Here is a 27421-nt window from a genome sequence, read left to right as displayed (position 1 = left end):
TTTTAATTTTAGAAGAAACATTCAGAACTACAGTCGACTTTCTCTCAGTCGATATTACCGACATGAATATTGGCTGTTTGGAGCATCGATAATATTTTGTCAGCTTTTTTTTCAAAATTAAATTACCATTTTATTTTGGAAGTAGAATTAACAAGAGATTTTTATTTTGATATTCAACATTGGGCATATTTTGTTTCATTAAATGATTTTTGATCTTGAAGCTCTGGCTTGTTTACAATACTAAAGACATTTCTTAGTTTTGTGATTTATTTAACAGTCAAAATATTTGAACGTTAAATTTTATTTGAAATTTTTAAGAATTTGATAGAAACTTTTACGTTTTGTTTTTTTAAATTATTTACAAAGTAGAAGATTTAAACTTTTAAGAACATTCCAAAAGGCCTTTCAAAGTCATTAAAAAGAGGAAATTTTATTAAACAGTTTGGCTTGAAAAGTAAGATAATTTTTATTTTGTAATAGAGCAGTTCTCTCAGATTTCGGTCATTCGATTTTTTTTTGTATTTTTAATCCGACTGAAACTTTTTTGGTGCCTTCGGTATGCCCAAAGAAGCCATTTTGCATCATAAGTTTGTCCATATAATTTTGCATACAAATTTGGCAGCTGGCCATACAAAAATGATGTATGAAAATTCAAAAATCTGTATCTTTTGAAGGAATTTTTTGATCGATTTGGTGTCTTCGACAAACAAATATGGATATGGACTACACTGGAAACACATGATACACGGTAAAAAAAAATTGGTGATTTTTTATTAAACTTTTTGTCACTAAAACTTGATTTGCAAAAAAACACTATTTTTTAATTTTTTTTTATTTTTTTTATTTGTTTTAGGGGACATAAAATGCAAACTTTTCAGAAATTTCCAGGTTGTGCCAAAAATCTTTGAGTCAGTTATGAATTTTTGAATCAATACCGATTTTTTTTTTCAAAAAATTGGTCGCAAAAATTTTTCAACTTCATTTTTCAATGTAAAATAAAATTTGCAATCAAAAAGTACCTCAGTGAAATTTTGATAAAATGAACCGTTTTCAAGTTAAATCCATTTTTAGGTACCGTAAACTGGGGTGACTTTGATAGCCCGGGGTGACATTGATAGAAATTTGATTTGGCCACTATTTTTGATACATCCAATGTAACAGTCACATTTTTGCATATATGTTCGATAATAAGCTTTCCCTTAATGCTTAAATACACAAAATTCTCAAAAATATTTAATTATTAATTTGACGGGCATTTGAAAAACCTATCAAAGTCACCCCGGGCTATCAAAGTCACCCCAGTTTACGGTAACTTTTTTAAAAATAGTCGCAGTTTTTCATTTTTTTTTTTAAATTAGTACACATGTTTGCCCACTTTTGAAAAAAATATTTTTGAAAAGCTGAGAAAATTCTCTATATTTTGCTTTTTTGAGCTTAGTTGATACGCCCCTTAGTTGCTGAGATATTTCCATGCAAGTGTTAAAAAACATGAAAATTGATGTTTTCTAAGTCCCAACCAAACAACACATCATTTTCTAACGTCGATATCTCAGCAACTAATGGTCCGATTTTCAATGTTAAATATAAGAAACATTCGTGAAATTTTTCGATCTCTTCCAAAAAAAAATATTTTCAATTTTTTTAAACTAAGACGAATATTTCAAAAGGGCCAAACATTCAATATTACAAATAGTGTTTTTTGTAAATCAAGTTTTAGTAACAAAAAGTTAAATAAAAAATCACCAAAAATTTTTTTGCCGTATATCATTTTTTTTGCAGTGTAGTCCGTACCCATATCTACAATTTTGCCAAAGACACCAAATCGATCAAAAAACTCCTTCAAAAGATACAGATTTTTGAATTTTCATACATCATTTTTGTATGTCCAGCTGCCAAATTTGTATGAAAAATTATGAAACTAATGAAGCAAAATGGCTTCTTTGGGCATACCGAAGGCACCAAAAAAGTTTCAGTCGGATTAAAAAATACACAAATTAAAATTTAAGAAAATATACCGATTTCGTAGAGAATTGCTCATATGTGAATCAAACAAGAAGCTTTATTAGTTTAAATTGAATGCTGTTTATTTTATTTTAGAAAAGTTTTCAATTGGTTGACTTACATTATGGATTAACATAATTAATTCTAAGTGTTACAAAGTATTTGCCAATTCTTAAAATAATTAAGATAAAAACTCTTCCGCTCTTCCAGAGAACTGCTCCACTTGCTTTTCTTCGCAAAACGGTTCACGCTACCGTGGACAAAGAATGGTGTTCATTTTTCCCATCTATTAAATATTAAGGCGCAACCCCTTAAGTATAAGAAGCATAAATCCTTAATAACTCGCCGCTGCTGCTCGCTGCATTCGCATCCCCTTTTTTCTAATCCCGTCCACAACCCCCACACTTTGAGCTACTGCGGGGCGGGTTCCGGAACCGGGTGCAGCAGCTGGTGCTCCGAGGTCGAAGCCTTCACCATGGTGGCAAAGCGGGACGCGGGACGCTTCCGGAGCAGCCGCGGACAGCCGTCCTCGACGATGGCACCGTGCTCCAGGACGATGACGCGGTCGTAATCGAACAGCGAGTGCAATCGATGCTAATCGGATCAAGATGATGAGAGGACGCAGGAGAACGAGGAGAGAGCAGCGTGTTTATGATGAGCAATTTCGTTGCAGCGTGGTGAAAAAAGAGAGGAATGAGAAGAAAGAGGAATAAAACGGTGATTATTATGAGTCATTATTGGATGAAGGCGTTCGAGTGGATTGTTGGGGGGCGCCCGTAAAGAGTTGAGTGGTGGAAAATTGGCATCTTGAGGGGTGACGAAATTGTGGAAATATGTTTACAGCCAACGAGTAATCGATACAAGGAACTGGACGGCAGTGCTCATATTACTGAATTCAAAAGTTAAAAATATCACTGCGGTATTTTATCGCAACACCATCTCAAGACAAGCTGTAATCATCACCAATCAGTTAACTAAGAAAAAGGAGAAGCAAAGCTAAAACATCTGTAATTACCGCTATCGTGAGCACGGTCCGTCCTTTGAACGCTTTCGCGGCAGCATCCAGCACCAGCTTCTCGGTTTCCGTATCGAGCGACGAGGTGGCCTCGTCCAGCACCAGGCAAACCGAACCTCGCAGCACGGCCCGGGCCAAGCACAGCAGCTGCCTCTGACCAGCACTAAATAGGGGCACTTCCTCGCTGAGGTGCGTGTCTGTTGGTAGAAGAAGGACAGAATTCAAAGTTACGTCATTTGTGAACGCTACCAAACATACCCAATCCTTTAGCAAACCCCACAACCAACTCCTTCAACTGTGCCATTTCCAGACAGTTCCACAGCTCCAAGTCACTAAAGTGACCCCGTGGATCCAGGTTCTCGCGGAGACTGCCCCCAAACAGCATCACCTCCTGAGGGATGATTGACAGTCTGCTGCGCAGCTCATCCGTGTGAATGTTGGCGATGTCCACGTCATCAATCAGGATTCGACCGTCGACCAGTTCTAGGACTCCAAAAAGTGCCAGGGCTAGGGAGGATTTTCCACTTCCGGTGCGGCCACAGATGCCAATCTGCAAAAAAAAAAAAAAAAACAATACGGAAGTCATTAGATTCTATAGAGATTCATGATTCATGATTCAAGAATAGATTCAAGATTCAAGATTCAAGATTCAAGATTCAAGATTCAAGATTCAAGATTCAAGATTCAAGATTCAAGATTCAAGATTCAAGATTCAAGATTCAAGATTCAAGATTCAAGATTCAAGATTCAAGATTCAAGATTCAAGATTCAAGATTCAAGATTCAAGATTCAAGATTCAAGATTCAAGATTCAAGATTCAAGATTCAAGATTCAAGATTCAAGATTCAAGATTCAAGATTCAAGATTCAAGATTCAAGATTCATGATTCAAGATTCAAGATTCAAGATTCAAGATTCAAGATTCAAGATTCAAGATTCAAGATTCAAGATTCAAGATTCAAGATTCAAGATTCAAGATTCAAGATTCAAGATTCAAGATTCAAGATTCAAGATTCAAGATTCAAGATTCAAGACACAAGATTCAAGATTCAAGATTCAAGATTCAAGATTCAAGATTCAAGATTCAAGATTCAAGATTCAAGATTCAAGATTCAAGATTCAAGATTCAAGATTCAAGATTAAAGATTCAAGATTCAAGATTCAAGATTCAAGATTCAAGATTCAAGATTCAAGATTCAAGATTCAAGATTCAAGATTCAAGATTCAAGATTCAAGATTCAAGATTCAAGATTCAAGATTCTAGATTCAAGATTCAAGATTCAAGATTCAAGATTCAAGATTCAAGATTCAAGATTCAAGATTCAAGATTCAAGATTCAAGATTCAAGATTCAAGATTCAAGATTCAAGATTCAAGATTCAAGATTCAAGATTCAAGATTCAAGATTCAAGATTCAAGATTCAAGATTCAAGATTCAAGATTCAAGATTCAAGATTCAAGATTCAAGATTCAAGATTCAAGATTCAAGATTCAAGATTCAAGATTCATGATTCAAGATTCAAGATTCAAGATTCAAGATTCAAGATTCAAGATTCAAGATTCAAGATTCAAGACACAAGATTCAAGATTCAAGATTCAAGATTCAAGATTCAAGATTCAAGATTCAAGATTCAAGATTCAAGATTCAAGATTCAAGATTCAAGATTCAAGATTCAAGATTCAAGATTCAAGATTCAAGATTCAAGATTCAAGATTCAAGATTCTAGATTCAAGATTCAAGATTCAAGATTCAAGATTCAAGATTCAAGATTCAAGATTCAAGATTCAAGATTCAAGATTCAAGATTCAAGATTCAAGATTCAAGATTCAAGATTCAAGATTCAAGATTCAAGATTCAAGATTCAAGATTCAAGATTCAAGATTCAAGATTCAAGATTCAAGATTCAAGATTCAAGATTCAAGATTCAAGATTCAAGATTCAAGATTCAAGATTCAAGATTCAAGATTCAAGATTCAAGATTCAAGATTCAAGATTCAAGATTCAAGATTCAAGATTCAAGATTCAAGATTCAAGATTCAAGATTCAAGATTCAAGATTCAAGATTCAAGATTCAAGATTCAAGATTCAAGATTCAAGATTCAAGATTCAAGATTCAAGATTCAAGATTCAAGATTCAAGATTCAAGATTCAAGATTCAAGATTCAAGATTCAAGATTCAAGATTCAAGATTCAAGATTCAAGATTCAAGATTCAAGATTCAAGATTCAAGATTCAAGATTCAAGATTCAAGATTCAAGATTCAAGATTCAAGATTCAAGATTCAAGATTCAAGATTCAAGATTCAAGATTCAAGATTCAAGATTCAAGATTCAAGATTCAAGATTCAAGATTCAAGATTCAAGATTCAAGATTCAAGATTCAAGATTCAAGATTCAAGATTCAAGATTCAAGATTCAAGATTCAAGATTCAAGATTCAAGATTCAAGATTCAAGATTCAAGATTCAAGATTCAAGATTCAAGATTCAAGATTCAAGATTCAAGATTCAAGATTCAAGATTCAAGATTCAAGATTCAAGATTCAAGATTCAAGATTCAAGATTCAAGATTCAAGATTCAAGATTCAAGATTCAAGATTCAAGATTCAAGATTCAAGATTCAAGATTCAAGATTCAAGATTCAAGATTCAAGATTCAAGATTCAAGATTCAAGATTCAAGATTCAAGATTCAAGATTCAAGATTCAAGATTCAAGATTCAAGATTCAAGATTCAAGATTCAAGATTCAAGATTCAAGATTCAAGATTCAAGATTCAAGATTCAAGATTCAAGATTCAAGATTCAAGATTCAAGATTCAAGATTCAAGATTCAAGATTCAAGATTCAAGATTCAAGATTCAAGATTCAAGATTCAAGATTCAAGATTCAAGATTCAAGATTCAAGATTCAAGATTCAAGATTCAAGATTCAAGATTCAAGATTCAAGATTCAAGATTCAAGATTCAAGATTCAAGATTCAAGATTCAAGATTCAAGATTCAAGATTCAAGATTCAAGATTCAAGATTCAAGATTCAAGATTCAAGATTCAAGATTCAAGATTCAAGATTCAAGATTCAAGATTCAAGATTCAAGATTCAAGATTCAAGATTCAAGATTCAAGATTCAAGATTCAAGATTCAAGATTCAAGATTCAAGATTCAAGATTCAAGATTCAAGATTCAAGATTCAAGATTCAAGATTCAAGATTCAAGATTCAAGATTCAAGATTCAAGATTCAAGATTCAAGATTCAAGATTCAAGATTCAAGATTCAAGATTCAAGATTCAAGATTCAAGATTCAAGATTCAAGATTCAAGATTCAAGATTCAAGATTCAAGATTCAAGATTCAAGATTCAAGATTCAAGATTCAAGATTCAAGATTCAAGATTCAAGATTCAAGATTCAAGACACAAGATTCAAGATTCAAGATTCAAGATTCAAGATTCAAGATTCAAGATTCAAGATTCAAGATTCAAGATTCAAGATTCAAGATTCAAGATTCAAGATTCAAGATTCAAGATTCAAGATTCAAGATTCAAGATTCAAGATTCAAGATTCAAGATTCAAGATTCAAGATTCAAGATTCAAGATTCAAGATTCAAGATTCAAGATTCAAGATTCAAGATTCAAGATTCAAGATTCAAGATTCAAGATTCAAGATTCAAGATTCAAGATTCAAGATTCAAGATTCAAGATTCAAGATTCAAGATTCAAGATTCAAGATTCAAGATTCAAGATTCAAGATTCAAGATTCAAGATTCAAGATTCAAGATTCAAGATTCAAGATTCAAGATTCAAGATTCAAGATTCAAGATTCAAGATTCAAGATTCAAGATTCAAGATTCAAGATTCAAGATTCAAGATTCAAGATTCAAGATTCAAGATTCAAGATTCAAGATTCAAGATTCAAGATTCAAGATTCAAGATTCAAGATTCAAGATTCAAGATTCAAGATTCAAGATTCAAGATTCAAGATTCAAGATTCAAGATTCAAGATTCAAGATTCAAGATTCAAGATTCAAGATTCAAGATTCAAGATTCAAGATTCAAGATTCAAGATTCAAGATTCAAGATTCAAGATTCAAGATTCAAGATTCAAGATTCAAGATTCAAGATTCAAGATTCAAGATTCAAGATTCAAGATTCAAGATTCAAGATTCAAGATTCAAGATTCAAGATTCAAGATTCAAGATTCAAGATTCAAGATTCAAGATTCAAGATTCAAGATTCAAGATTCAAGATTCAAGATTCAAGATTCAAGATTCAAGATTCAAGATTCAAGATTCAAGATTCAAGATTCAAGATTCAAGATTCAAGATTCAAGATTCAAGATTCAAGATTCAAGATTCAAGATTCAAGATTCAAGATTCAAGATTCAAGATTCAAGATTCAAGATTCAAGATTCAAGATTCAAGATTCAAGATTCAAGATTCAAGATTCAAGACACAAGATTCAAGATTCAAGATTCAAGATTCAAGATTCAAGATTCAAGATTCAAGATTCAAGATTCAAGATTCAAGATTCAAGATTCAAGATTCAAGATTCAAGATTCAAGATTCAAGATTCAAGATTCAAGATTCAAGATTCAAGATTCAAGATTCAAGATTCAAGATTCAAGATTCAAGATTCAAGATTCAAGATTCAAGATTCAAGATTCAAGATTCAAGATTCAAGATTCAAGATTCAAGATTCAAGATTCAAGATTCAAGATTCAAGATTCAAGATTCAAGATTCAAGATTCAAGATTCAAGATTCAAGACACAAGATTCAAGATTCAAGATTCAAGATTCAAGATTCAAGATTCAAGATTCAAGATTCAAGATTCAAGATTCAAGATTCAAGATTCAAGATTCAAGACACAAGATTCAAGATTCAAGATTCAAGATTCAAGATTCAAGATTCAAGATTCAAGATTCAAGATTCAAGATTCAAGATTCAAGATTCAAGATTCAAGATTCAAGATTCAAGATTCAAGATTCAAGATTCAAGATTCAAGATTCAAGATTCAAGATTCAAGATTCAAGATTCAAGATTCAAGATTCAAGATTCAAGATTCAAGATTCAAGATTCAAGATTCAAGATTCAAGATTCAAGATTCAAGATTCAAGATTCAAGATTCAAGATTCAAGATTCAAGATTCAAGATTCAAGATTCAAGATTCAAGATTCAAGATTCAAGATTCAAGATTCAAGATTCAAGATTCAAGATTCAAGATTCAAGATTCAAGATTCAAGATTCAAGATTCAAGATTCAAGATTCAAGATTCAAGATTCAAGATTCAAGATTCAAGATTCAAGATTCAAGATTCAAGATTCAAGATTCAAGATTCAAGATTCAAGATTCAAGATTCAAGATTCAAGATTCAAGATTCAAGATTCAAGATTCAAGATTCAAGATTCAAGATTCAAGATTCAAGATTCAAGATTCAAGATTCAAGATTCAAGATTCAAGATTCAAGATTCAAGATTCAAGATTCAAGATTCAAGATTCAAGATTCAAGATTCAAGATTCAAGATTCAAGATTCAAGATTCAAGATTCAAGATTCAAGATTCAAGATTCAAGATTCAAGATTCAAGATTCAAGATTCAAGATTCAAGATTCAAGATTCAAGATTCAAGATTCAAGATTCAAGATTCAAGATTCAAGATTCAAGATTCAAGATTCAAGATTCAAGATTCAAGATTCAAGATTCAAGATTCAAGATTCAAGATTCAAGATTCAAGATTCAAGATTCAAGATTCAAGATTCAAGATTCAAGATTCAAGATTCAAGATTCAAGATTCAAGATTCAAGATTCAAGATTCAAGATTCAAGATTCAAGATTCAAGATTCAAGATTCAAGATTCAAGATTCAAGATTCAAGATTCAAGATTCAAGATTCAAGATTCAAGATTCAAGATTCAAGATTCAAGATTCAAGATTCAAGATTCAAGATTCAAGATTCAAGATTCAAGATTCAAGATTCAAGATTCAAGATTCAAGATTCAAGATTCAAGATTCAAGATTCAAGATTCAAGATTCAAGATTCAAGATTCAAGATTCAAGATTCAAGATTCAAGATTCAAGATTCAAGATTCAAGATTCAAGATTCAAGATTCAAGATTCAAGATTCAAGATTCAAGATTCAAGATTCAAGATTCAAGATTCAAGATTCAAGATTCAAGATTCAAGATTCAAGATTCAAGATTCAAGATTCAAGATTCAAGATTCAAGATTCAAGATTCAAGATTCAAGATTCAAGATTCAAGATTCAAGATTCAAGATTCAAGATTCAAGATTCAAGATTCAAGATTCAAGATTCAAGATTCAAGATTCAAGATTCAAGATTCAAGATTCAAGATTCAAGATTCAAGATTCAAGATTCAAGATTCAAGATTCAAGATTCAAGACACAAGATTCAAGATTCAAGATTCAAGATTCAAGATTCAAGATTCAAGATTCAAGATTCAAGATTCAAGATTCAAGATTCAAGATTCAAGATTCAAGATTCAAGATTCAAGATTCAAGATTCAAGATTCAAGATTCAAGATTCAAGATTCAAGATTCAAGATTCAAGATTCAAGATTCAAGATTCAAGATTCAAGATTCAAGATTCAAGATTCAAGATTCAAGATTCAAGATTCAAGATTCAAGATTCAAGATTCAAGATTCAAGATTCAAGATTCAAGATTCAAGAATCAAGATTGATGATGATGAATGATGAATGATGAATGATGAATGATGAATGATGAATGATGAATGATGAATGATGAATGATGAATGATGAATGATGAATGATGAATGATGAATGATGAATGATGAATGATGAATGATGAATGATGAATGATGCAAAAAAATCATAATATTGAGACCATCATCTTTGAAATTCAATTTCGTTAGGTTTGCAACATTTATAAAGCCACGATATGATAAGACTTTGTAACTATTTAGTATTATTAAAAATGGTTTTTGTAATAAAAAATAAATAAAAATATTTAACAAATAGAAAAAAAAAACATCTGAAATTCATCGAACGATATTTTTTTTAAAGCATGTCAAATTTAAATTAAACCCTTCAAGCCTCAAACCTTACCCTCTGTCCAGCCGGAATGGTCAGGCTCAAATTTGTGATAACATTCTCCTTCTGGCTCTCATACCGCAGCGTGACGTTCTCGAACACGATGTCACCTTTCTGGGGCCACGAGATTGAGACGGGTTTGTCTGCAAAATGCAGTAAATAAAAAAAATACAGCGAAGCAAAAATTAGATTTAGAAACTCTTTTTAAGTTGCAGCGGATGGGTACATTTCAATCGAAACTCGAGAGCTTTCGATTTTGGTAAACCTGGTGGATGGAGTGCACATTTTGTTGAAACGAGCCATCGATAGCTTTGAAGTGTGTGCAGCTCCGATGACCCTGGGTCTTGACGATTGAATTGCAACAGGGTAAAAAAAAAAGAGTTGAAACGAGAACGTGATGATGCACAAGTTTGGTCTGCTTTTTGGTTATATCTTAAATTGCTTTGGTTTGTTTGCAACCTTGGGGCGCATTCGTGATATGAAAACTGGTGATACTTTAGTATGAAATTTTCCATTTAAAAAAAAAAGCAATAACTCACACTTCACCCCACTCCGCTCCCGGTACCTCTCCTGGCTGCTCTCGATGCAAAACTGTATCCGCTCTACCGCACCCACGTACATCTCCATCTCGGCCGTCAGCTTCACCACCCAGTTCAGGTAGATCGGCACCAGCAGCGCGTAATTTATGGCCAGCCCAATGAGCGATGAACTCGTCCCCGCCGGACTCAGGCTGGCCGTGATGAGCGCACTCAGGATTGCCACAAAAACAATTATCGCACCCAAATAGTCCAACGCAATGCCCAGCCATCGGTTGCTGCAGTTCAGCATCACCTGGGCCACGTTGTTGGCCTCCATCCGGCGGAACAGGGTGTCGGTGAAGCGGGCCTGCTGCCCGTAGGCCCGGATCGTGGTGACGCCCTCGATCGTCTCGGAAAAGTGGGCGATGATCGGCGAGTAGGTGAGCGACTCGATGCGCTGGAGTTCTCTAAAAAAGATATTAAAATCCGGTTGAATTATTTTAATTACACAGTGTCAGCCATCAACGTTTAGAAAGGCCTGGGAGTGATTTAGTTTTTGGCATTTTCTATATGACAGACTTGATTTTTCAGCCTCGAAAATATTTTTACCGGAAAGCTCGCCTAATTTTTCATAAGTTTGCCTTTGGCAACTTTTCGAGAAGTGAAATCGGGCAGTGTTTGTTTCTACGAAGCGCGATTATTTTCTTCAAATTTGAGTTGTTTTTTGATATAAGAATACCCTTAAATTGGCTTAAAGTTTTAATTACGTTGTGTTTTTACCCGGTGCGATGCGGATTTTGAGATATTTGATCTCTTTTTCGAGTTTTATGTGCGAAAAGATTCGCAAATCCCGTATTCGTTTTTGCTCAGGCATTTTGTTTTCCGTGTGCGTTGCTAAAAAGATTAGTTTTGCATCGTTTGTGCTCGTGACGGTTGCAACTTGCATGAAAGTAGCGAATCTTCAGTCACCATTTCCCGCAGGGAGCTTCTGATGCCCAACGGTTTGACACTGACAGAATCTGAAGCGCTTTAGTAGTGTTGGTGGTGATGAATCAGCTGTTGACAGTTGAGAAATTGCAGAATGAGCCTGTGTGGACATTCCAATTGGATTAAAAGTTCCGTTATCTAAAACGGCTCATATTCGAGAGTATCAGAAGTGAAATTAAATTTTATGATTAATTCATCTTTGGATTGCTACTGCTAATATAAGTGTGAATGTGAAGTGAATCGAAGAAAGTTGGGACAGGAAGATTTAAAAAAAAAATGCAGTTTTGGTGTGCATCATTTTTCTATTGTGAAAGCTTTCAAAACGTGTGCATTGTCGCCACTGTTGAAGGTTAACTGTGTTTAATGCAGTTGCATATGACGGGATTGAGTTACACGACAGCAAGTGAGACAGCACGACAAGTCGTTGGACCTGTCACTATGATCATCAGGACTTCAGCTGAAATTTGGTGAGATCTTTCCAAAACAAACGAATAACAAAATCTGCCTACTAAATACGCGCTGATTTCTCGTCCACGGATAAGAAATCGCAAGTTCTAAATAACGTTTGAATCCGATTGATACAAACGTTCTTTAGGGCGGGGCTTGTCGATTCAAGCTGAAGTACCTCGCGCACGGCTAGCCTGCGTAGAAATGGGTCTCCGAAGCTCGGCAGAGCTAACACCCTCCAAATGCCTATGCGAGTTATTTGCATGTATAGAATATTAACCTAAAATACATGGAAACAACTCAATTTGTAAGAAAGGACCGCGTGGTCCCATTTGGTTGGTTGCACACACACACACACACAGTTTGCCTTTGGCAGCTTTTCAATTGAATGTATGGGCAAACAGATATAAGCTTAAATACATGGCTCATAACTGAAAATAGAATAGTTAACTGAAAATAGAACAGTTTTTTCAGTATGCTAGAAAACTGAATAGTAAATAAGCCTACGCAAATATTCAAACGAGTCAAATTAACAAGCTGTTAAAGGCAAACTTATGGAAAATTAGACGAGCTTTCCGGTAAAATATTTTCAAGGCTGAAAAATCAAGTCTGTCATATAGAAATTGCCAAAAACCACAAAAAAACTATTTTTTCGATCTTTTTATTTTTTAAACCACTGTATCTTCCCAAAGATAGAACATAGGACAATTGGAGTCGGGTCATATTTCAAGCGACTCCGACTCCGGCTTTCTGAGCCAAGCCGACTCCGACTACGACTACGGCTCCGGCTTTCCACAAATTGTTGACTCCGGTTCCGACTCCGACTCCGGCCTACCGTCTCTAGCTGACTCCGACTCCAACTCCGACTTCGACTCCGACTCCAGCTTTCCAAAATTTGTTGACTCTGGCTCCGACTCCGACTTCGACACCTAATCTGTATTATTAGCATAAAAAACGCATTTTCAGCACAACAATTTTCTGAGTAAATTTGAATTTTGTTGTTTGCAAAATTGTAACATTTTATCCAACTACTTTAAAGTTACATTCATTTTTACATTTTTTTATTCTTTGTCCTCTATCTTAACCTATACCCTAACTGGCTCAATCGGCCTTGCCATCACGGAGCCGTGCGTCTATTTATAGATCCGAGATCTATTGTTCTTCGTCTTGATGGATGTTGATGATCTCCTGGGGGTCTTGTTGGAAGAGTCTTCCTTCCTTCCTTCACTCGTTGCGGTGTGGTTGGTTGGTCATCTTCCCGTCCATTCCCCACTCACCCACCGCTAGTTGTTGTAGTGGGGGGAGCGGCATGTGTGTGTGTGTGTGGTAATTAATTACCGTGTATCTGATGCTCCCAGAGGGAGCAGGGGGTTCAAGTTGCCACCGAAAAATCGGTGGCGAGGTGACCGGGCGGGATTCGATCCCTGATCGTTTGCTTGAAAGGCAGATCGCTTAACCATTCGGCTAAGTACCCGGACATTTTTATTTTTGACAAAGAACTTTGTCCTAAGGTTTCTATACGTGGTGTCAATCCGAAATTTTCGCGAAGCGAAAACGTTACGTGACGAATTCCCCTCTCGGCAAATTTCCCCTCTTTTTGGTGCACGCTGGTTGGATGAACGAACGTTTCCCAATCAGTCGATCGAGAGACGTGAGATTGATGTATCTAAAATCTCCCCCACTGCACCTCATAATTTTCGGATCGTCGACGAGCCAACAAAACTCGGCTCGGTCGGTCCCGAAAATTCATTCTATTGCTGGACGTCGACGAGAACACATCAGAAGCAGATGGCCTGGTGGCCCGGTAGCAGACGGCCTGGAGGTCCGAGAGCAGATGGCTTGGAGGCAAGGACCAGCTGAGACATGCCAGTCGTGGGAGTCGATCTTTGGAACTGGCCACCACGTGGACTGGAGTGGCCAGAGGCCCCAGGGATGTTCCGATGGGGGGACATTTTCCGGACCGTAAGAGTTGGGGCAATATGGGTATCAAACTTTATGGTTTTTGATACTGGACATGAGATTTGACATTTCGGCAGTAGTGGCCACAATCCGGAGTGGCCGAAGGCCCCGCGGATGTTCCGATGGAGGGGCATTTGCCGGACCGTAAGAGTTGGGGCAATATGGGTATCAAACTTTATGGTTTTGATACTGGACATGAAATTTGACATTTCGGCAGTAGTGGCCACAATCCGGAGTGGCCGAAGGCCCCGCGGATGTTCCGATGGAGGGGCATTTGCCGGACCGTAAGAGTTGGGGCAATATGGGTATCAAACTTTATGGTTTTTGATACTGGACATGAGATTTGACATTTCGGCAGTAGTGGCCACAATCCGGAGTGGCCGAAGGCCCGCGGATGTTCCGATGGAGGGCATTTGCCGGACCGTAAGAGTTGGGGCAATATGGGTATCAAACTTTATGGTTTTTGATACTGGACATGAGATTTGACATTTCGGCAGTAGTGGCCACAATCCGGAGTGGCCGAAGGCCCCGCGGATGTTCCGATGGAGGGACATTTGCCGGACCGTAAGAGTTGGGGCAATATGGGTATCAAACTTAATGATTTTTGATACTGGACATAAAAAGTTGCATTTGGCCATTATCTGAAACTAAGCAGTTAAAATATATTGCTTATTAGGCAGGAAGTAATAAATAGATTACTGCGATGGACATTTTTGTGCCACTGCGAAAATCTGTTTCTGGAAATTTAAAATAACTATCTCGTAATCATTAAGAGCCCTGTAAGGGTAGTTTTTAATGTCTGCTGTTCAAATTTCCTTTACTGCCGCCGATTGCTTGCAACAGCCTTGCAAAAAAAATTCCCGCATCTTGGTAACTTTCGGGTGGTGAAGGAAAGTAAATTGATTTCACTTCGTCTATTTCAGCTCCACTTGCAATTTCCGTCCCCTTAGTTCGATAAGACGGTTTTTATAAGGGGGAAATTTGGACCGGACATTCTAATCGAAAATTTCAACAATCATCTTGCAAAGTTCTTTGTCATACTGGTCATGTGTAACATAACCACCTGCACCTTTTTTTGTACATTTTGGCTACACTTATTTTCAATGGTTTTTTTTCAGCAAGTTTTCATTTACTGACAGTAGTGCAGATTTCAGTAAATTTGACTGAATTCAGTAATGAGAAATTGGTGTTCAGTAACTATCAAAGATACTAATTTTCATAGGAACAATTTTTTAAAGCTTTTTTAAATTTATTTGAGAAGACGTACATGACCGATACTTCAGCTCCTTTTCAAAAAAAATCCAAGTTTTTTTCAGCGTTTTGGCTGTAGTGGCAAAATAAAAGAAGAAACCCCCCAATGTTATAACATATTTGGAAAGAAAATTGATTTTCCTAAAAAGAAATATCATGCAGAATTAATCATATAGTACCTGTGCTACTCCTGAAATAAAAATGTAGCGTGACGGGACAACATCGTAAAACTGGACTTTAAAAGGAACACTACAAAAATCGCTACAGTTTTGCCAGTTTGATTTTTTAAACTTTTGCTCTCCTACACATTATCACAAATTAAAAAACGAATCTTTTGCTCCTTGAACTGATTTTTTTTTCGAATTAAATATGTCTTTATTGAACTTTCTTATAATAATTACATTTCATTTACATTCTAAGTGGTATGCCTACATGCTCTTCATCTTTGTTATATTTTTCGTTTTCTTATTAACTGTTCACATTCATTTATTTACTTCAAATTGTTTTACATTTTTGCATTGAATTGAATACATTTGGGTAAAAAAGAAAAAAAATCACTTTAACAACTAATCCTAACTTAAAACTAAAAAAAGCAAATTCATTGAAATATTCAAAATCATTAGAACGAGTAAACTACGAACTGTATTTTAAGATAATCCTCCAAGCGTTCTTACTTGTTCCGCACGAGTTTTGCACCCACGCAGTGCTGTTGTCATCTCGATGAAAATGTTCAGAAGTTCTTGTGGTGAAAACAGGTCACTGCTGCCTTCATCCGTTGATGCTGGTTGGTTTTCCCTCGGATGCTGACTGAAGCCAGGAGGTGTTGTATTCTCTGCAACTTTTTGTTGCTGATTCAACGGTAATGGCTGTAGATTTGGAACCACTCGACCAGATCCTGCTACTGGCGACGCCAAACAGGAAAATCCACGTCCGTGAAAGCTGGATGTGTTTTGCGACGATTTGGTTGGTGCCTCGTCGTCGCTTGCTGCCGAATTTTTACAAACTCAGTACGTTTTGGGCAGCTTCGATTCTTGGTAGAATGGTCGCCGCCGCAATTGAAGCATTTGGCTTCAATGTTCTCGTTGATTGATTCGCAAGCTTGAGTATTGTGCTCACCTCCGCAGGTTGCACAACGACTCTTGATGAAACAGTTTCTTCCACCATGCCCAAACTGCAAACAGTTCGAACATTGCGTCACGTCACGGTGCACTGGACGATAACGTTCCCAAGTCACGATGATGTTGAAAATTGCCCGAACTGCTTTCAGCTCAGACGGCGTTGTCGATCCTTTCTCGAGATGAACCAGGTACAGCTGATCACGATACTTGATGTCCTTGTTGTGTCTCGTCATCTTGAAGACTTCGATCACATTCAACTTAAGAGTTTTGAGCTCTTCTTTCAGCACACTCACATCCATGTCATACAGGCCTCGGAGGACCTGTTTCATGGGGCGTTTACCTGGATCGTCATGGCTGTAGTATTCAATGTTTGTGTTGTTCAGGAAATCCCGAACGTAGTTGTAATCCTTTCTGGTAGGTAGCAGAATTTTGAGTCCATCAGCACACAAGCGAATGGAAGCTCGTAAAGCACCAGATTTGATAAACCCGGTCAGCCACTTTCGCACCGAATCCGATGACGATGTTTTCACAAAAATGGGTGGCAACTTTTCCCGTCGTTCAAATTCTTCCTTCTCGCTCACGTCCACAGGGTGGGTAGAGAACTGGTTTCCAGACGAATTTTGAGCGTCCTTGCTCAAACTGCCTGGCTGCCTGGCAGGTAGCGCTTCGGCATTCTTTAGCTTCTTCAAATCTGCCGATCCTGCTGGTGAGGACCGCCTCTTTCTTGCCGTGAGGCATTTTTGCACTTTTAGCACTTTTTGGTTTGTGAGGACGCACGTCTGACTCGCTTCTCTGCTGATCGCAGACTGCTCCTTGAACTGAAAGAATTGGTTGAAATTTGAGTTTTTGCCAGCCATTTCTTTTCGTGACGGGACAACGAAAGGAGCAGATTTATGAAAAAACTCCTCTCCCGTTCAATGGCTTGCAGACCACATTTGGTCAATATTCTTGGATTTAAAGGTAAGAAAACGCATTTAAAGCACATTGCAATTATTGCATCATAATAAAAATGATTTTTATCATATTTACGATTATAATCGTTATAATCATTGTTTTTTTTTTTATTTTACAAAAGAGCCGGTCTTTACTCCAAATATATCAAATAACCAATCATTCATTCATAAAAGCGTCATTTATATTTATATCCGTGTGTAACTTTAGAATGTATTTTGTTTTTAAAGGATTTTATTTTTTATCAAAATGAATCCTATTCCTTGTAACAGACCAAGTCCAGTTACAAGTAAAACATTTCCAGTTTATGCAACACTCAAGTTTGGCTCCCGAACTTCCCCAGGTACAACCCAATAACTCAATAAATAAACTTTCCGGAAGCTTTTATTGCCTGCCTTACACAAGCACACACCACCCTTGCCTCCCAATCAAGTTGCCTTCTTTCCATTAGCAAATCTGCAGAAGCACATGTTTAATTCCACCCGGATGTGTCCCGTTTCGGAAGAAAAAGCTATCTTCCTCATCTCTTGCTGTGTGTGTGTCTGATTGAAGAAGGTGCAACTTTGGGCGCAAAAAGTCCACGAAATGTACTTTATCAATACATCTGCCAAATCTTGCACACAACTTGGTCATACTAATTTCGACGCAGTCAGCACAGTTTGGTGTGGGTGTGTGTGTGTCGAGAAATGTGCAAATGTTGCAATATAATATTCAATCAAAAGATGTGGTCCAATAAACCGGGATGCCAGGACAACTTTCATCTGGTTTTATCTGTTTCGCAACTGGTTCTGGATGTGTTCGAGATTTGAGAGAGAATTCAAATGAGGTAAAGGGTTGATGTACCTTTTTTCGTACTGATTTAGATAAAAGTACTGCAATTTAATTTGTTATTAGCATCACAGGTCAAACTTAGGTAACCGTACCTTAATCTTCCACAATTCATAAACTTCATTACGAAGTTGATGACGATTACGAGTGGAGCTTTTTGGGTGAACACGTTATCAAAGTACCTTTCTGGACATGGTTTCGGATTCCTGTTCCCGGGAGGTTGTCCCAACCTTCTCCCCCTCGAAGAAAGATACACTTCGAAGTTACATTTTGGTCGTTATTATTTATGCATGACAGCTTGTGATTGCAACAACTCGCACACAACTTGCCCCACTTCTGAGAAGGAAGAAGTGTACTGGAGGATCTGACACATGTCTGCTTTTGTAGCTACATGCAAGGTGTTTTTGCTGAAAAGTTGTTTGATGTTTTTGTTTGGGATCTTGCCCAGTAAACCGAAGAGCAGTGTAACTTGAGTTGAGTGGATTTGAAGATTTTTCTCATGATAGTTATTCTTTTTTTGTGCATTTCAATAAACAACTTTTCAAACTCATAAAATCTCGTTCTTGCATAACATGACCTAATCCCAGCCCAAAAAGCAATCCTCACCTGGACGAGCACCGGTAAAATTTCTGCACCACCCAGTAAACGGCACAGATGGGCACCGTCAGCAGGATAAAGTACGGCGTTACGAAACTGTTGATGAGCACGGCACAGAGACACAGCAGCACAAACTGGACCAGCTTCTGACTTGTGGCGGCAATTTTCTGCAGAAACAGAGAACAGTTCAAGACCCTAAAAAAGGGATTCTTCCGGTTCGGTTTACCGACCTTGTCCACCACGGCAATGTCGATGCTGAGCCGGTTCATGAGTCGACCCAGGGGCACGGTTTGGAAGAAGTGGATTGAATTTCTCAGTACGGAACTGATCAGCTGGCGGTGAAGTCGGCGCCGGGCGTTGCTGCCGGCTCGTTGGCCGGCCGGGAAGGAGACGGCCGCGAGGACGATGCAAAGCCCTGACAGGAGGGCGTACACTCGAAAGTGGTACTGAACCTTTGATGAAGCAGAGATTTGTCAAATGTGATTTTCGATTTTATAAAGAGATGAAAACTCTCTTACATCTCCCGAATCGTCTAGAGTTTCACCCTTTTCGTACTGATTCCGGTCGGTCCAGCCTTGCAGCCAAAAGTCCGTATAAACCCGGAGACCTTGCTGGGCCAGGGCACTGACGAAGAATGTCGCCACCATGCGGAGCCCGCTGGACTGCAGGTACAGCCAGTACATGCGGGCTGGAATTGTGCCATATTTGCGTTCCTCGGTGGCGTTGCTGACTAGCCGGTTTGAGCCGTCCTCGGCGGGGTGGTCTGGAAGGAGAAACGGTTACCGGTAACGTGAATTTATCTGGACAGTAGTAATAGAAATAATTGGTAATCGTTTTGGCAACAACAATTGCCATTGAGAATGACTTTGGATCTCTTTTTTTATTATGTCCAAATCTTGCTCAAGCCAAAATGTAAACAAACAGTCTACCCTGACCCTTCTTCAAATCGTACCTCCCACAACCTCCTCCTCCGCCTCCTCACTGTACCGCGAGATGCTGGACCAAAGCCTCCGCAGTAGTGGGTTCCTCCGCCCACTGCCACCACCACAGCGCTGCTGCAACCGACCCAGATCCGCCTGCGACCGGCGACAACTTTCCTCCTCCGAAAGTGTCGCAGTGCTTCTGCAAGAAATTAGCACCCAATTAGTCCCTTCTTCCGCCCCCTTCCCCCCCGCGAGTATGACCCAAATTCTGGACCACCAATACAAACTTCACGGAATCGCCCTTACTGAAGAACTCTCCGGATGTCGGGCCGATGCCCGCCAAAGTGGCCGGATTCGAGTGCCGTCTCATCCGGCGATGGCGGCGCGAGCTTAACCGGGTGAAGATTTGCCGAAAACTGAGCTTTCGCCAGTCGCCGCAGGGGTCGGTGAAGCGGAATCTGTTGGAAACATTTTCTAAATAAATTATATGAAATATTAAGTTTTACTTTATTTTTTTTAAGTTTGCTAGCCACCCTTCCAGTTTGAACAACCCAAGCGGCAGCAAAAGTGGGATCAACTTCTGGGGAGTACAAATTGATGGTAAACAATAATCTTGATGAACCTTTGGCAGTCGGCAGCATTCTGATGACGTTGCTGCTGAATCGATCCAACGGTGGAGGAAATTGGAGACAAGTTCGGTACCGCAGGTAGCAATCGTTCATCGATGCTGGCAGGACCCTCCTGGTCACGTACTGGTTGAAGGGATTGCGTTCGGAAAACACTGTTGCTAAAAAAGAAAATTATATGAAATGTTTTTGTCTTTTTGTCTTTTTGTCTTTTTTTTTTTTTGTCTTTTTGTCTTTTTGTCTTTTTGTCTTTTTGTCTTTTTGTCTTTTTGTCTTTTTGTCTTTTTGTCTTTTTTGTCTTTTTTGTCTTTTTTGTCTTTTTTGTCTTTTTTGTCTTTTTTGTCTTTTTTGTCTTTTTTGTCTTTTTTGTCTTTTTTGTCTTTTTTGTCTTTTTTGTCTTTTTTGTCTTTTTTGTCTTTTTTGTCGTTTTGCCTTCATATCTCTCTTCCTTTCTGACAGAAAATGAATAGCGACAAATAAAACGAACAAAGCTAGAGTAAAAAGAAACCAAAAGAAGATAAGACGGCAGAAAAACAGAAGAAGTGTAACAAAAAGGCAGAAGGCAGTTAACCAAAAAGCAGAACAATATAAGTATACATAGACAAAAAGGTTAAAAAATTAAAGAAACATAAATAAATTAAACTGTAATGCAATAGATCTAAAAAGGCTGAATATAATTTACAGATAGGCAAAAGGGCAGAACACAAAAAGAAAATTATGCAATTCTGCAGAAATATAGAAATTCAGCTTGGCAGAAAAAAGACTTGAAGACAAGACAAGGAATGGGCAAAAAGACAGTTTTTTTATTCAAAATCATATGACAGTGAGACAAAACGAAAGAAAAATGAGCAAGGATGGAAAAATGAAAGGGAAAAAAGGTAGAAATTTAAAATTTCTAACCTTTATGTTTCATTGCCTTTCTGACGTTCTGCATTTTTATTTAACAGTCTTTCTGCCATTTGTTGCTATTTTTCTGTCATTATACTTTTCACCTTCAGAAAGTCGGAAAGACAAAAAGAAAGGCACAACAGGCATAATCCCAAGCTGAAATGCAACTGTCAGAAAGCAGAAAAGTAGCAGAACAAACAAAAATAGGTAGATAAGGAAAAAATAAAAAAAAGAAGAAAAAGAAAAATGCAGATAAAAAAATTAAAAAAGGCTTAAAAGGCAGAAAGGCAAATACAAAAAGGAGTGGGTTAGAATGGCTGAAAACAATTGGCAAAAAGAGGCAGAAGGCAGAACGCAGAAATGCAGAAAAGCAGAGAGAAACAAAAGACTAAAAAGCCTAGAAAAGAAAACAGAAAGCCACGAAAACAGAAAATCTAAAATTGAAAGGCAGAAAAAAAGTTCAAAGTATAATGGCAAAACTTAATGACAGAAATATAGAAATGCAGACTGGCGCCTATAGGCAGGAAGACAAACACCTAAACGGAAATGCAAAAAAGAAAACGATTGGAACGATAGGAAGAAAGAAAGGCAAAAAATTAGAAAGGCAGAAAAAAAGAAAGGTAGAAAGAAAATCAAACAAAAAGCGGAATGCCTGTATAACAGAAAGAAAGCTAAAACAAAAAGGGCAGAAAAGCAGACAGACTCAGAGACAAAAATCAAGAGGCAGTTTGTTAGTAGCATAGATAAAAAATGTAGAAATTTAGAAAACCATAAAAGTACAATACAGTAAATACATAAATGCAGAAAACCATGATGGCAGAATGTTAGAAAACTAAAAAGGCAGATAATTAAAAAAAAGACAAAAAATCATAAAGGCGGATAGGTTAAATGGCAAAAAAAACAGAAGCTAAAAGGAAGCCAGGCAGAAAAGCAGATCAAAAATTAGAATGGTAGATGGGCAGAGAGGCAGAAGAACACAAAAAAGCAGAAAGGCAGAACAACAAAATCTCTCACTTTTTTACCGCCACCAGTCCATCGCTGAACCCCTTCCGGTTTCTTCCGTCGGCCGTCATCGGTCGGAAGCGGGTCGAGTAGTGATGCCGCCGCAGCTGGACGTCCTCGCCGTGACACTCGTCGAAGGGCAGTGCCAGATCCGGTGTGTGGGAGCGCGGTCCAAAGAGGTTCCCTCCCCCACCGCCTCCCATGCTGGAGCCCACGCGGGGCAGCAGTGTCAGCGGGGTGAACAGAGTCGTCAGCAGGGTATCGGGCGACGCGGGTTGACCGCAATTCTGGGGAGGGGAAATTGAAAATTGAAATTTGTCTGATTTTTTTAAACGTCCCATAGCGTTAAACGCACAAATCCTGGAAAAGCTCCCTCTCCAAAGCTCCAATAAAAATCCAAGAAAGGAAGCTCAGACTGGATATCGAATTTCGCAGCGGAAGTCCTCTGCTCGTCGTGAACAGCTCGTTCAACGTAGCAGCACGCAGTGCAATGTGGTAACCAGAGATCATTTGTTCCAATAAATTTGATACAGCTAGCCCGGCTAAGGGAGCTACTGCTACATTGCAGCAGTTCTGCTCTGAAATTGAAACTGCACTCCAAGCTCCCTTCTCCTTAAGAAGCTATTGCACCCACTTGGCTGAGCAAAAGAAGACATAACTCAGCTGAAGAGCTGCGACACCCACCGCACCCATAGTGTTATAATGCCAGCCCCAGAACTCTGCGACAATCTCGCTCGTTTCTGGAACTGTCGTTGGTACAATTATTATTATTGTTATGGGTATTACGAGCTTGTGGGGCTGCAATTGCCAGGAGCTGCGTCAGCACTCCCGCTCAGAGCCAAGGAGTGCAGTTTGATCCTTTGGCATCACGGTAGTAAGTTGGGGAGTTTATGAGGAATTTTGGGAACAAGTGCTCATTGAAATTGAGTGATAAAATATTTTATTTCTCGGATTTTTCCAGAAAGGTCCGTCTGATAATAATTTTTTTTTTTTTGCGGATCGAGGTGGGATAGCCAGGATCAAGTCAGTCCAAGTCCGGTTGTGTAAAGGAATGGTAATGGTCGTCAATCACATGCGGATCGCCGCACTCCATGGGAGCGGGGATTGAGGACATGATTGGGTAGGTTAAAATGAGATTGTGTTTGTGAGAGTATGTAATCGTGTAGTGATGTAAATAAGCTAAATCGAAACTTCGTGCTCAATCGCCGCCCCCAATGTTCATTAAAAACCCCATTTGCACAAGCTTCCCAAAATCAGTGCTGTAGGTTTGAACTGTCGAGACTGTTAAAACCTACAGAACTGGCCCCAAGGAACTCGAGCAAACGGGGTACACTATCCACGCACCAACGGACTTTTACTACGTGACCCTTAACTGTTCCAACAAAAGCAAAATTATTAAAATGAATTCATATGTTGAGGTTTAAACTCAATTAGCAAAGGTCATTATTTAAAAGAAGCAAAGAAACACACCTCGGGCAAAATTTTCCCACATAAAAAGGACTTATATAAAATGTTTTACAGTCTTGCAGTCCCCTGTCCTGTCACGTTCGTCAAAAGTCTTGTCAATTTTGCTGAAAATTAAAGTGGTTAGTGTTGCAGTTAATCGTATTCAACATGACCAGAAAAAGCAGGCCTGTAATACGATTATCATGCATGAGTACTTAGCTTTAAAGAGGACGACTCCGCAACCGCCGTCAGATGTCCTCGATCACCTTCGCCAGTATAAGTCGCAATTGGCCACGAGTTTGTCCTGGTCGTCCTTTGACCAGCTCCGCGGTGGGTTTCATCATATCGAAATCGGAATTCCATTACAACCCGGCCGCTAGGTACGCTCCAGTTGCTCCGAATTTTCCGACGTCAGGCAGCATTCGATCATTCGGTTCCGTCTGGATTTATTCTTCAAAACTGTGGCACTGTAAATATTCTTCAAATAACTAATAAAGAACTATTAATATTTCCAGACACCACTCGGCAAAGATCAATGTGTAACATCTTTGACTGGCGCTAGTATGGGAACAAATGCTCCCCTGCTCTTTCCGTATTGGTAAAGTGCATTACAAGCCCTCCGACCGTCCCATGCTTTCCATGGGGGCAAGGTCCCAACATTCAATATTACGCCCTTTTAAAATGTTTGTCTTGATTTGAAAATTCCAAAAAATATTTTTTTCGAAAAGATCGGAAAATTTCACAATTGTTTCATATATTAACATTGAAAATCGGACCATTAGTTGCTGAGATATTGACGATAGAAAATGGTGGGTTGTTTGGGTGAAACTTAGAAAACATCAATTTTCATGTTTTTAAACCTTTGCATTGCAATATCTCAGCAACTAAAGGTCGTATCAACATAGTCCGAATAAGCAAAATATAGAGAATTTTCTCAGCTTTTCAAAAATATTTTTTTCAAAACTGGGCAAACATGTGCACTAATTTAAAAAAATGAAAAACTGCGACTATTTTCAAAAAAGTCACTTAAATATGGCTATAACTTGAAAACGGTGCACTTTATCAAAATTTTAGTAAAGTACTTTTTGATTGCAAATTTGATTTTACATCGAAAAATGAAGTTGAAAAATTTTTACGACCAAAATTTCGATTTTTTGAAAAAATCAGTATTGATTAAAAAATTCATAACTCGGTCAGTGATTTTTTGCACAACCTGGAAATTTCTGAAAAGTTGGCATTTTATGTCTTCTAAAACATATCAAAAAATAAAAAAAATTAAAAATAGTGTTTTTTTGTAAATCAAGTTTTAGTGATAAAAAGTTAAATAAAAAAATCACCAAATTTTTTTACCGTGTATTATTTTTTTCCAGTGTAGTCCGTATCCATACCTACAACTTTGCCGAAGACACCAAATCGATCAAAAATTCCTTCAAAAGATACAGATTTTGAATTTTCATACATCATTTTTGTATGGACAGCTGCCGAATTTGTATGGAAAATTATATGGACAAACTAATGATGCAAAATGGCTTCTTTGGGCATACCAAAGGCACCAAAAAAGTTTCAGCCGGATTAAAAAATACAAAAATTAAAATTGAAGAAAAAAGACCGATTTCGTAGAGAATTGCTCAACAAACAACAAATAACAAACAACAAACAACAAACAACAAATAACAAACAACAAACAACAAACAACAAACAACAAACAAACAACAAACAAAAAAACAAAAACAAAACAAAAAACAAAAAACAAAAACAAAAACAAAAACAAAAAACAAAAACAAAAAACAAAAACAAAAAACAAAAAACAAAAACAAAAAAAAACAAAAAACAAAAACAAAAAAACAAAAAACAAAAACAAAAACAAAAAACAAAAAACAAAAAAACAAAAACAAAAACAAAAACAAAAACAAAAACATGAGCATGAGCATGAGCATGAGCATGAGAGATCACCCATGGTTGCCCCTCCGTTGCTGAACAGAACCGTAATATCCTTTCAGCACTACTGATTATAGGCTTCGACGATCTAGTGGTGTTTCCTTATCAACAGCATGTATGAATGCGCTGAAAAGATAAAACACCATGATTGCTAAAGCTAGATCAGTTGCGAATAGGTAACAGTCATTGGCCACCAACGGCGCCCGCCATGTCAGTTTGTAGACCTCGATTTTAAGGGACGGGAATGTTAGTTAGCGCAGGTTGCTACTAGGGCAGCTGATTTACTCTGTGCTTACACCCCACGAGCGCCAGGAACCTGAAAACTTGTTAGTAGGATAGGGTGTTTGGTCAGGATTCATCATAGAAGATGATGATGCGACCCAAAATCATAGTGTTTGTTGAAAGGTATTATATGTTATTCTCAAGGCAAACAATCGGCTGCTGCGGATGAGACGTTTCCCGTTTATCGGTTGTTAAATTTTAAATGAAATGGTCTAGTCTTAGACAGCCGGCTGTGGAAAGATAGAACAAAAATCATTTGTAATTAAAGAATGAAGGATTAAACAATGTAACTTTTAACTTGAGATGATTTTACGAGTTTTAAATGATTGATGTTTAGTGAGGTACTGATTAACGGTGCGAACGACGAGTTTCGATGTGTATCGAGCTGAAATGGTATGATAGGGTGTTGATAGGGTCAAATCAAACTGGCTAGCTGTCATCGGGACAGCCAAATCCAGCCGCACCTTCACACGCACACACGCACGCGAAAAAAAACGAAAAACACACCGACGGCGGACGCGAAAATTCTACGACCCTACGGAAAGGAATCGCAAATCTGACTGGCTCAACTGTCATCGAGACAGCCAAAGCCAGCCGCACCTTCACACGCACACACGCACGCCAAAGAAACGAAAAACACACCGACGGCGGACGCGAAAATTCTACGACCCTACGGAAAGGAATCGCAAATCTGATTGGCTCAACTGTCATCGAGACAGCCAAAGCCAGCCGCACCTTCACACGCACACACGCACGCCAAAGAAACGAAAAACACACCGACGGCGGACGCGAAAATTCTACGACCCTACGGAAAGGAATCGCAAATCTGACTGGCTCAACTGTCATCGAGACAGCCAAAGCCAGCCGCACCTTCACACGCACACACGCACGCCAAAAAACGAAAAACACACCGACGGCGGACGCGAAAATTCTACGACCCTACGGAAAGGAATCGCAAATCTGATTGGCTCAACTGTCATCGGGACAGCCAAAGCCAGCCGCACCTTCACACGCACACACGCACGCCAAAGAAACGAAAAACACACCGACGGCGGACTCGAAAATTCTACGACCCTACGGAAAGGAATCGCAAATCCGACTGGCTCAACTGTCATCGAGACAGCCAAAGCCAGCCGCACCTTCACACGCACACACGCACGCCAAAAAACGAAAAACACACCGACGGCGGACTCGAAAATTCTACGACCCTACGGAAAGGAATCGCAAATCTGACTGGCTCAACTGTCATCGGGACAGCCAAAGCCAGCCGCACCTTCACACGCACACACGCACGCCAAAGAAACGAAAAACACACCGACGGCGGACGCGAAAATTCTACGACCCTACGGAAAGGAATCGCAAATCTGACTGGCTCAACTGTCATCGAGACAGCCAAAGCCAGCCGCACCTTCACACGCACACACGCACGCCAAAAAACGAAAAACACACCGACGGCGGACGCGAAAATTCTACGACCCTACGGAAAGGAATCGCAAATCTGACTGGCTCAACTGTCATCGGGACAGCCAAAGCCAGCCGCACCTTCACACGCACACACGCACGCCAAAGAAACGAAAAACACACCGAC

The 27421-nt window shown here is 38.2% G+C and overlaps 1 protein-coding gene across 1 annotated transcript in view; it reads right to left on the bottom strand.

Annotated features, from left to right (window-relative positions):
- Positions 1-2375: 2375 nt before the first annotated feature.
- The window catches only part of LOC6038065 (ATP-binding cassette sub-family C member Sur), a 173177-nt gene continuing 148131 nt past the window's right edge, over positions 2376-27421 (bottom strand). The window contains exons 18-29 of the mRNA XM_038250893.1: positions 22180-22454; positions 20274-20432; positions 19939-20109; positions 19681-19850; positions 19246-19491; positions 18959-19182; positions 18738-18895; positions 10612-11057; positions 10088-10215; positions 3275-3566; positions 3017-3213; positions 2376-2595 (exon numbers count right to left, since the gene is read on the bottom strand). Of these exons, the coding sequence (XP_038106821.1) occupies positions 2413-2595; positions 3017-3213; positions 3275-3566; positions 10088-10215; positions 10612-11057; positions 18738-18895; positions 18959-19182; positions 19246-19491; positions 19681-19850; positions 19939-20109; positions 20274-20432; positions 22180-22454 (2649 nt within the window). The 3' untranslated portion in view covers positions 2376-2412. The remainder of the gene's footprint in view (positions 2596-3016; positions 3214-3274; positions 3567-10087; positions 10216-10611; positions 11058-18737; positions 18896-18958; positions 19183-19245; positions 19492-19680; positions 19851-19938; positions 20110-20273; positions 20433-22179; positions 22455-27421) is intronic.

The sequence above is a fragment of the Culex quinquefasciatus genome, chromosome 2 (genome assembly GCF_015732765.1).
Source record: "Culex quinquefasciatus strain JHB chromosome 2, VPISU_Cqui_1.0_pri_paternal, whole genome shotgun sequence".
In the NCBI taxonomy this organism is placed as follows: Eukaryota; Metazoa; Arthropoda; class Insecta; order Diptera; family Culicidae; genus Culex; species Culex quinquefasciatus.
This window is presented reverse-complemented; position numbering and strand designations above follow the sequence as displayed.